The sequence below is a fragment of the Malaclemys terrapin genome, chromosome 10, assembly GCF_027887155.1.
Source record: "Malaclemys terrapin pileata isolate rMalTer1 chromosome 10, rMalTer1.hap1, whole genome shotgun sequence".
NCBI lineage: Eukaryota > Metazoa > Chordata > Testudines > Emydidae > Malaclemys > Malaclemys terrapin.
In genome coordinates this window covers 72,034,020-72,046,090 of record NC_071514.1, presented here as the reverse complement: position 1 = coordinate 72,046,090, position 12,071 = coordinate 72,034,020, and the positions used below count along the sequence as shown (strand labels likewise).

The 12,071-nt window shown below is 42.4% G+C and overlaps 1 protein-coding gene across 1 annotated transcript in view; it reads right to left on the bottom strand.

Moving 5' to 3' along the window:
- The window catches only part of METTL9 (methyltransferase like 9), a 38,527-nt gene that overhangs the window by 12,525 nt on the left and 13,931 nt on the right, over nt 1-12,071 (bottom strand). The window contains exon 4 of the mRNA XM_054042153.1: nt 2,320-2,504. Within this exon, the coding sequence (XP_053898128.1) occupies nt 2,320-2,504 (185 nt within the window). The remainder of the gene's footprint in view (nt 1-2,319; nt 2,505-12,071) is intronic.

The window sequence follows — 12,071 nt, the reverse complement described above, 5'->3', positions numbered from 1 at the left end:
GCTTGTTCAGGGTAAGCCCCAGGCAGGCCGCAAGACGCTTTGTTTACCTGAGCGTCCGCAGGTACAGCTGCTCGCAGCTCCCAGTGGCCGCATGGTTCGCCGTTCCTGGCCAATGGGAGCTGCGGGAAGCAGTGGGCAGCCCGCCAGGTGCTTACCCTGAACAAGCCACGAACCAAGTTTGAGAACCCCTGAAATAGACACTGCATAACTGGAGCAGCCTTCACTGATAAGGGCTTGCCAAAGCTATCATGACACACCACCCTGCAGGCCACACAAGATCATCAGGGAAAGCACTGTGATCTGATCGGAGATTAGAGAAAAGAAGCAACAACAAAGCAAGGGAGATGGAGCTGTCTGAAATTAAAAATGTCTGGTTTGCCACGGGTCACCAGCACAAGCAAAGCTTCTTTCTGGTTTACAAGATGCCATACAGAAGATTCCTACCCCTAACAAGAAATGTCTTGAAGTTCCATATGCAGCGAACATGTTTTCAAGTCCTAGTGGCTTATTAGTCCAATAGCCAATTCTCTTTTCACTAGATACTAGAGAATTGAACCATGAGAAAGTAAAAGTGGATTCCTCAAATTTGTCTCTCTCTCTCTCAGTTCCTCCATCATCTGCTATGCTAGAAAGTTGCATTAATTTTTTTTTTTCATATTGTTGCCTAAACATGATGCAGGACTCAAAGAGGAAAATGCAGGAAAGCAGGTCCTGGATGGATTAGTGATTGCAAAACAGAGAAATTGAATTTAAGTGTATAATTAGAAGGTACACAAGAAACAAGATAATATACAATCACTGTATATCACAGACTTTGCTTACATTGTTTCAACGTAGAATATAAAGGCACTATTATACAGGCAGAATTGTATTTTACTATTACCTGGAATCTGTTAGAACATTTAGGACAGGAATAAAATCTTTTCCATATTAAAGAGAATAAGAAATTGTATCCAGATATGTTTGAAACATTGTATAGGTTAATAAAAAAAATAAAACACCCCCAAAAAGTTGCCTCTCTACCCAAAATTAAAAAAAAAAAAAACCACCACATTTTTTTTCTCTAATTTAAAAAAAAACACCACCACATTTTAAAAAACTTTACAGGCTTAAATACTGCTTTGTAAAATACATGTGAAACTCTGCTAAAGAAGTTTTGAAAATAGAGCAAAGGAAATTCACTGTCAAGACTGTAGCATTACTACTACATTTTTGTATTAATATAATGAAGTAAATACTTTCTCTGATGTGATTTTTTGCACTCTGAATGCTTCAGACATACCAAGAGAGTCAATCATCCAAATTAGGACAGGATTCTACAAGGGTGAAAAGAGTCAATTTTGATGGACTAATGGTCTTCAGGATGTCCCAGGTATAGTTAAACTTCTACTTCCATAGTATTTTATCACCAGTTTCTCGAATAAATGAGCCTCATTTTTAAAAGTGACGAGTGATTTGAGTGTCCAGATTGGGACTCCTAACAGGGGTTGGGTTTTTAGAAGTGCTGAACACCCACTCTCTGAAAAATCAGGTCCCAGAACTAAGGCATGTAAAACCACTAGTAACTTTTAAAGATTTAGGCCATGATGCTCATACTCATTGAGGGAGAAATCAGATATATTTGAAAAGTGCTCTCAGATTCTTCTCCAAAACTCAGACAAGAGGATAAAAGTTAATGATCGAACGTGAACTCCAAAAGAGATGTGCTGGATCATTTAATATATAGAGTAAAACAAACACAATCAGGTATTTATACATATCAGTAATTCTATTTTAATTACTACTCACTCCTATGAATTTCTAGATGCAACTGAAGTCACTGAAGTATAGCACTGTAAACAGTTTGATCCTAGCTGCCCAAGAGACATCTCACCCTATGCACTACTGCACAGCAAGATCAGTTAAAGTGCTCTTGTTCACAGTATCTAGATCTGGATATCTGGGATTGCTTGTACCATGAATTCAGTGGAGGTTCCTTGTCTGGAATTTGCTTCCCCCATTGCTCCAACAGAGCCCAAGCATGGCAGCCTTCAGGATATAGTAAAAGACCCATACACTTCTTCAGTTTTTCACTGGTGGTAGTGAATGGAGGGGGGAGGGGCAGTGAACAGTTTCAGTCCAAGTGGGGCCATCTACTTACAGTATACGTTTTATGTACAATTCTAGGAATTTTGAACATGCAATTAAGAGATATTGATCAGCACATTTTAAAAGTCTGATAAATATAAAATTATATTGGACAGTATTAATTCACAACACTATAACCTAAAACACCTTTCCGCTATCTCCCCAAGTATCTTTTAATCTGTGTCTACTTACCATTTTCCACATATGGATGAAAGGGCAAAACTAGTGCAAGAATGACTCTGCCTCTAGTTGGCTCCAATACACTTCTAATATCTTTTAATACAGTCAGTGGCTGATCACAGCGATCAAGCAAATTCAAGCAGCTGATAACATCATACTGGAATCCTGTGTTCTGCCATTCATTTATACCCAGCACTCTAAAAAAAAAGAGAGAGAGAGAGAGAGAGAGAGATGGAAAGTGTTACAGGTAAACAACTGCAGGCTGAGTGCAGAGTTCTCAGTACACAGCCTGCCTATAGCAATTAGGAGAAGGAGAGAATTCCCTACAGCTGAGGCTGACCTTACCTTTATCAGACACTCCCTTTATACTGAGAGCACATAGGGCTTGTCTACACAGGGGACTTAGTTCCCACTGAGGGAATACACATGGATTGGTGTGCAATACATAAGCCACACTAAGAGCATGCAGATGGGGTTGCTGTGCCCTCTTTTAATTTGCATCATGTGTACACAGCAGGAGCTGGATGTGCACTAAGCATGCAGTATACTGGGTGGGTATCCCAAAATCCTTTGCTTCGATGCTGAGCTGTGTGCATTCTGGGATTTTTCTTGCTGAGCATTGTGAGATGCATAGCAGAAGCCAGGGGAATTCTGGGACTTGGGGGGGGTCAAACTCCAAAAAATCCCATGCTTTTGCTTCTTCCATTCCATACTTCCCCTCTTTCTGGGTGGGCTAGCACCATTTTTGAATCGCTGTCAGCCAGCAGGAATGCAAGAATGCTGTGAATTGCTGTGCTCGTAGCTGCAATTTGCAAACACACAGAGACTCCATCTAAACTCTCAGAGCCAGGTGGCTTCAGTTTTGGAAGCCAGCGGTGGCACCTGCAGTAGCACCAGCAGGTGGAGAAGGACGATGATGATAATGATGACACTGAGGAAGAAGAGGTTACTTACCTGGTACAGTAAATGAGTTCTTCGAGATGTGTCCCCCCATGGATGCTCCACTTGAGGTATTCATGTGGCTTTGATCAGGTTTTTTCGGCAGCTTGTTTAGTCCACACGTGCCCTAGCCATCCTCATGCCCATACGGAGGATATATAGGTCGGCAAGAGACAACCTGCTCTCAGTTTCTTCTCTATCACAATAGTCCCATGAACATGAACTCCAAAGCAGAGGGGAAGGAGACCAGGTAGTGGTGTGTCCCTATGGCTGCTCATCTCAAGGAACTCCAGTTACCATAAAAGGTAAGTAACCTCTCCACATGTCCCTATGGGTGCTCCATTTCAGGTGACTAGCACTATCCTCTGAAAGAAGTGGGAGCTTTGAAACCCTACCTAGAACTATTTGTAGAACTGAAGAACCAAACACTGCGTCTACTCTAGAGGTGTGCATGAAGGCATAAAGTTTTAAGAAGGTGTGAACTGATGTCCATGTAGCCACTTTGCAGATTTCCATAATAGGAACATCTTTCAGCAAGGCAAAAAGACATACACTGAGATGTGGCAGAGTGGCTACTACCCTAGGTGGGCATGGCACCTTAGTAGCTGCACAGCAGAAGAGGATACAGCCAGAAACCAAATTTAGAAAGTCTCTAGGTGGACACTGGTGTTCCTTTAGCTCTATCTGTGATAGAGAATAGTCTTGGAAAAATTCTAAAAGGCTCGGTCCTCTCCAAATAGTAAACTAGCACCCTCTAATGTCTAAAGTATGAAGGGCAGCATCTTCCCTAGTCTGATGGGATTTAGGATGGAAAACTGTGGATGAACAGTCGGATATGTAAATTGGAGACTATTCTGGGTAGGAACCATGGGTGGTTGGAGGGATACGTTCTCCTTGAAGACCATATAAGGCAGATTAGCTATCAAAGTCCCTAATTCACCAACTCTTTGAGGTAATTGCCACTAGAACGGCTGTTTTCATGGAAAGGTTTAGAAATGTACAAGTAGCTAGTGGCTCAAAGGGAGCTTTCATCAGAGAATTAAGAACTAAGTTCAAATCTCAGGTCGGGGTGAGCTCTCTGACATTTAGGAAGAGTTTCGATAACTTTGATGAATCTGGAAGTTGCAGAATGAGCAAAGACCAAAAAACCTTCCACAGGAAAATGAAAAGTTGTGATGACCACTAGGTGGACTTTATTGGAGCTTTAACAAAAGACCTCCTTTCTTCAGAGTGAACAGGATTTCCAGGACCTCCAAGATGGGTGAGTCAACAAGAGATAGGGCAAAGATAGGTGTAACAGTGGTAAAATCTCTTCCATTTCCGAAGGTAAATTTTCCTGGTAGATTCCTTTCTTGAATCTTGAAGACTTCTTGAATCTCTCTGAAGCAAGGGAGTTCTAATCTATCTAGGTACCAAGCCTTGAACTGGAGAACATCCAGGTTGGGATAATGAACATTTTCCAAATCCTGAGGGAGAACACTGAATGTTAGCAGGAGATTGATGGCTGGCTGGGATGAGAAGTGAATGAGGTAAGGAAACCATACCAGTTTTGACCAGGTTGGTGCAATCAAAATTACTGTGGCTTTGTTCTGTTTAGAACTCTGAGGATCAGTGTTGGAGAGAAGGCATATATAAGGAGACTGACTAAGAGAGGAGAAAGGCATCCCCCAGGGAATGGCAACCAAGACCTCCCCTTTGCAGAGCTTTGCACATTTGCTGTTGGCAGCAGTGGCTGAAAGCTTTATATTCGGAAGACCCCTAGTAACAAAAATCTGTCAGAGTATGGATCTATTGAGTTCCCACTCATGATCTTGGTCTGCTGAGGTAGTTGGCAATTGTGTTTTGGAGTCTAGGCAAAAACTGTCAAGATATGTTGAGCTATTCATTAGTTCCATAACTTGATTGCCTTTGAGCAGAGGGGGAGGAAGGGGAAAATCTAGTGCCCCTTTGTTAATTTATGTAGTGCATACTGGACTTGTTGTCTGTCATTATATGGAGCGATTGACTTATCATGGAGAAGTGGTGCTAGCAAGTATATCATATTGTTCTGAGCTTCAGAATGTTGATATATAGGGTAGACTCCTGGGCAGACCATCTGCCCTGGATCATGTGGTCCCATGGAAAAGCTCCCCATCCCAGGAGGGATGCATCCAAAACCATTGTGACAATGGGAGGATGACTGAAGGGAACCCCTGAGCACATGTAGTCCAGATTTTTCAACTAGTTGAGAGAGACTAGCACACAGCTGGGAATAGAGAACAACTTGTTTAGACTGTCTCTGTTGGGAATATAAGTTGTCCTGAGCCAGACTTGGAAGCAGCATAGATATAAGTCTGTGTGCAATGTGACAAAGGTACATGCTGCCATGTGCCAGAGGAGCTGCAGGCACAATCTGCCAGTAACCTGTGGGCTCATTTGGACTCATGCTATTTAGTATGTAAGAGTGAGAAATCTGTCCTCTTTGTGTTAGGCTCTGGAAGTCATGGCATTTAGAGTGGTCCCTATGAACTCTATTCACTTTAGAGGTAAGAGGGAAGACTTTGCAGTGCTGAGTTGAAGGATGAGCATGTAGAAGAGAGACAGCTTTCTTTACAGTGGTTCAAAATTTGATGTAGGAATGCCCCTTGAGATGTTTGTTGAGATAATTACTTCCCATTGGTAAAGCTGTGTGGTGACTACCACCATAATTTTTGTAAGTACTCTGGGAGTAGTAGAGAGTCTGAAAGACAAGACTCAGTACTGATAGTGGTCCTGACACTAGTGGTAGGAATCTCTTCTTAGAGATGTATTGTGACATGAAAGCATGTGTCCTGAAGGTAAAGGGTTGCAAAATAGTCCCCCAGATTCAGGGATGGAGTGATATCTGTGAGTGTTACCATCTTTAACCTCTGTATCTTGACAAAGGTATTTGGTATAGTGAGATCTAGAAATGCCCTCCCTTCTTTTTGGGAATTAGAAAGTACTTTGAATAGAATCCCCTTCCTCTGTACTGAGTGGGAACTGGTTCCATGGCCCCTATGCAGGAGGGAGAGAACCTCTTATCTCAGGAGAGGTTTGTGAGATGGGTCCCTGAAAAAGGGATGGAGAAGAGGGGTTCAAGGGGGTATGGAGTAGCCCGATGTTATAACCTCAAAACTCATCTGTTGGAGGTAATCTGCTCCCATGAAGTGCAAAAAAGAGAGTGATGATCCCCAAAAGGGCGAAGGAAGGAAAGAGCAAGATAGTTCAGCATCAAATCCAGATCACGGAGGTGTTTGAGGCCCTTGACTGAGACATCAAACAAGCACTATGTAGATGGTGGCTGTTGAATCGATTCAAGTTCAGCTGTTGACAATTTTCCCCTCTGCCTTCTGGGTTTCTTTTTAGGCAGCTCCTAGGCTTTAAGGAAAACTGAGCTGCATGGGATCTCAACTGTCTGAGACTAAATCTCCTCTTGTTTGCAGGATGTAATATGCCCAGTGAACGAAGGGTCACCCTGGAATCCTTCAGAAAATGCACAGACTCACCTGTGGATTCATTAAATAATTGAAGACCATCAAAGGGGAGATCCTCTACAGTGTTTTGGACTTCATGCAGAAATCCTGATGACTGCAGTCATGAGACTCAACGCATAACTACAGCTGTAGAGGTGCAGCAGTGTCAGTGTTGACAGAGTGAGACCCATCAAGCTGTTCTGGTTAAGAGCGGTCATTCCACAATAATGGCCTGAAATAGCTCTTGTGAAAGGTGTTCAATAAAGGAAATAAATTTCATATAAATTAAGATAGTTGTATTTTTCCAAGAACACCTGATAATTACCAATTCTACACTGCAGGATGACAGAGGAATAGCTCTTATGATCTAAGCACTTGTGATCCTTATCATGAGGGGTAGCCTTTGAATAGTGCTGCCTCCACAACCAAGGAGTTAGGGGTAGGGTAGGAAAATAATTCAGAACCCCTCGTCTGAACATATTACTTTTGTCTGCCCTCTGGTCGAGGGGAGTGGGAGGGGGGGAAGATGGGGCAGAGCAGCAGCAGAAGTCTGCCAAATTGTCTTGGCAGATTCGAACAACGCCTTGTTTATGTGGAGAACCACATGGCCAAAGATGGTGTAGAAAGAATGTCCAACAATTTATGCTGTGTCTCTGACTTCTTCCAGCAGTATTTGAAGAGTGTCTGCCACTTTCTTCATCAAGTCTTGAGACAGTTTGAAGTCATCCACAGTAGATGGAGGGGGCATAACAGCTTCATCCAGGGAGGATAAAGAAACATTTGTCTAAGCAGTAGCAACCTCACCAGCCCTCCTCTCTTGCTCTTCAAACTTCTCCTCTTGAAATGGGGAAAGAGGGAATTGCGGAGTACTGACCTTGGCATTCCTATGAGCACTGGGTATCTCGGAGAATTGCTGGCAGTATAAGAACAGCCATACTGGGTTAGACCAAAGGTCCATCCAGCCCAGTATCCTGTCTTCCGACAGTGGCCAATGCTAGGTGTCCCACAGGGAATGAACAGAAGCTAGGGACACCATATCTGCCCATCCTGGCTAATAGCCATTGACGAACCTATCCTCCATGAACTTAATTAGTTCTTTTTTGAACCCTGTTATAGTCTTGATCTTCACAACATCCTCTGGCAAGAAATTCCACAGACTGACTGCATTGTGTGAAAAAAAAAAAAAATACTTCCTTTTCATAGAATCCTAGAATCATAGAACTGGAAGGGACCTCAAGAGGTCATCTAGTCCAGTCCCCTGCACTCAAGGCAGGACTAAGTATTATCTAGACCATCCCTGACAGGTTTGTCCAACCTGCTCTTAAAAATCCCCAATGATGGAGATTCCACAACCTCCCTAGGCAATTTATCCCAAGGCTTAACCACTCTGACAGTTATGAAGTTTTTCCTAATGTCCAACTTAAACCGCCCTTGCTGCAATTTAAGCCCATTGCTTCTTATCCTATCCTCAGAGGTTAAGAAGAACAATTTTTCTCCCTCCTCCTTGTAACAACCTTTTATGTACTTAAAAACTGTTATGTCTCCTCTCAGTCTTCTCTTCTCCAGACTAAACAAACCCAATTTTTTCAATCTTCCCTCATAAGTCATGTTTTCTAGACCTTTAATAATTTTTGCTGCTCTTCTTTGGACCTTCTCCAATTTGTCCACATCTTTCCTGAAATGTGGAGCCCAGAACTGGACAATATCTAGTTGAGGCCTAATCAGGGTGGAGTAGAGCGGAAGAATTACTTCTCGTGTCTTGCTTACAATACTCCTGCTAACACATCCCAGAATGATGTTTGCTTTTTTGGCAACAGCATTACACTGTTGACTCATATTTAGCTTGTGATCTACTATGACCCCCAGATCTCTTTCTGCAGTACTCCTTCCTAGGCAGTCATTTCCCATTTGGTATGCGTGCAACTGATTGTTTCTTCCTAAGTGGAATACTTTGCATTTGTCCTTATTGAATTTCATCCTATTTACTTCAGACCATTTCTCCAGTTTGTCCAAATAATTTTGAATTTTAATCCTATCCTCCAAAGCACTTGCAACCCCTCTCAGCTTGGTATCGTCTGCAAACTTTGTAAGTATACTCTCTATGCCATTATCTAAATCATTAATGAAGATATTGAACAGAACTGGACCCAGAACTGATCCCTGCGGGACCCCACTCATTATGCCCTTCCAGCATGACTGTGAACCACTGATAACTACTCTCTGGGAATGGTTTTCCAACCAGTTATGCACCCACCTTATAGTAGCTCCATCTAGGTTGCATTTCCCTAGTCCGTTTATGAGAAGGTCATGTGAGACAGTATCAAAACTTTACTAAAGTCTAGATATACCATGTCTACTGCTTCCCCCACATCCACAAGGCTTGTTACCTGGTCAAAGAAAGTTATCAGGATTGTTTGACACGATTTATTCTTGACAAATCCAAGCTGACTGTTAATTATTACTATCTTCTAGATGTTTGCAAATTGATTGCTTAATTATTTGCTTCACTATCCTTTCAGGTACAGAAATTAAGTTGACTGGTCTGTAATTCCCCAGGTTGTCCTTATTTCCCTTTTTATAGATTAGCAATGTATTTGCCCTTTTCCAGTCCTCTGGAATCCCTCCAGTCTTCCATGACTTTTCAAAGATAATTGCTAATGGCTCAGATATCTCCTCAGCCAGCTCCTTGAGTATTCTAGGATGCATTTCATCAGGCCCTGGTGACTGGAAGACATCTAACTTGTCTAAGTAATTTTTAACTTGTTCTTTCCCTATTTTAGCCTCTGCTCCTACCTCATTTTCACTGGCATTCATTAGGTTAAACATCCAATCACCACCAATCTTCTTGGTGAAAACTGAAACAAAGAAGTCATCATGCACCTCTGCCATTTCCACATTTTCTGTTATTGTTTCTCCCCCCCCCCCCCCCCAATTGAGTAATGAGCCTACCCTGTCCTTGGTCTTCCTCTTGCTTCTAATGTATTGTAGAATGTTTTCTTGTGTTATGAGAAGGAGTAAACAACACTTCCTTGCTTACTATCTCCACAACCAGTCATGATTTTATAGACCTCTATCATACCCCCTTAGTCATCTCTTTTCCAAGCTGAAAAGTCAGTTTTATTAATTGCTCCTCATACAGAAGCCATTCCATACCCCAATCATTTTTGTTGCCCTTTTCTGAACCTTTTCCAATTCCAATATATCTTTTTTCAAATGGGGTAATCACATCTGCACTCAGTATTCAAGATGTGTATGTACCATGGATTTATATAGAGACAATATGATATTGTCCTGTCTTATTATCTATCCCTTTCTCAATGATTCCCAACACGGATTGCTTTTTTGACTGCTGCTGCACATTGAGTGGATGTTTTCAGGGAACTATCCACAATGACTCCAAGATCTCTTTCTTGAGTGATAGCAGCTAATTTAGACCCCATTGTTTTATATGTATAGTTGGGATCATGTTTTCTAATGTGCATTACTTAGCATTTATCAACATTGAATTTCATTTGCAATTTTGTTGCCCAGTCACCCAAATTTATGAGATCCTTTTGTAGCTCTTCACAGTCTGCTTGGGATTTAACTATCTTGAGTAGTTTTGTATCATCTGCAAATTTTGCCACATCACTGTTTACCCCCTTTTTCCAGATGGTTTATGAATATGTTGAATAGGACTGGTCCCAGTACAAACCCCTGGGGGACACCATTATTTACCTCTCGCCATTCTGAAAACTGACCATTTACTCCTACCCTTTGTTTACTATCTTTTAACCAGTTACCAATCCACGAGAGCACCTTCCCTCTTATCCCGTGGCAGCTTACTTTGCTTAAGAACCTTTGGTGAGGGATCTTGTCAAAGGCTCTCTGAAAATCTAAGTACACTATATCCCCCTTGTCCACATGCTTGTTGACCCCCTCAAAGAAATCTAATAGATTGGTGAGGCGTTTTACAAAAACCATGTTCACAGAATATCAGGGTTGGAAGGGACCTCAGGAGGTCATCTAGTCCAACCTCCTGCTCAAAGCAGGACCAATCCCCAGACAGATTTTTGCCCCAGATCCCTAAATGGCCCCCTGGTTTTAGCAGGCCAATGCTGAAACCACTGAGCTATGAGATGCTGCACATGTTGACTCCTCCCCAACAAATTATGTTCATCTATGTGTCTGACAATTTTGTTCTTTATTATAGTATGCAGCCCCAAGATCCCAATGTGCTCATTTGAGAAGCAATATGGGAACAGGGAAGGCATCCAGGATTCACCATACCAAGGAGGATGCTGAGGAAGTTGGGGCCTCATGAGCCTTGAAGTATCCCTTGGTGGAGCAAGCTCAGGAGAGTCTAGTCTAGGCAGATATCATAAGAACCCCGAACAGATAGTTCTCCTCTTTTAGACTTTGTAGATGAGCAGATGAAGGAGTGATGGTTTGTCTCTCCGTACGCATGGTTAAAAGGGTATTAGGCAGTACGGGTGATAGACTTCTGCTATCTCTGGTACCTTGCCTACCTGAGTTCAATAAAAGGACATTTAGATTCACTGGAGATTAACAAATCCCTGGAAAATCTGAACTCCTGCAGCATCAGGTGAGGTTGCACAGGAACCTGGTGAACTGATAATGTAGAGGCCTGCAGCACTGAGGGCAGCGCATATGGTGCTGACATTTTCTGGTCTGTCAGTTGAGGTATTAAAGATGCTGCAGGCAGTACTGACTTCGTTGGTGCAGAGCCCATAGGACCTCAGTCATGCTTCTTTGGTACTCATCAATGGGTACCTGGTGATTTAGATGAACTCGAGGACTTCAATTTAGTGCTCTTGGCTTGGGATCTCCAGTACAGCAGATCTCTTAGAGCTGTGTTTTTTCTGAGGAGATTTAGTACTCCTCTACATAGACGTCTTTCCTGCATCACTTGCAGGTTTGCCAGAGGCTGACAGAGCACTGTGGTCACTTAGAGGCTGCTATACCGGGGGCAGGCGTTGGGCTCTGTAGTGGCATAACAACTAAAAATCTTGTCCTGTTCCTCAAAAAATAGGCAGACTGAAGAGACAGCACTGGATTGTCTGTTCTGTCTTTGTAACATTTGCTTTAGCTGTTTGGTTTTTATATAGCACTGAAAGGCAGTCCAGTTGTGACCCTTTTTGGCCACCTGTTTGGAGATTTCCTTGAAGAGTTTCTTATTGCTGTGGCTTGTCACAAGAGCTACTTGCACTGTTGATTCTCCTCAAATGGCGAGGAGATCCAAGGACCACACCATGGCTACATGCAGCTGCTTGAGGAATGTTGTATAGCTTCTGGGTAATATCGCATTAATACTGGTATATTTGAATCCAGCAGCAAATGAGCAAATTCTGG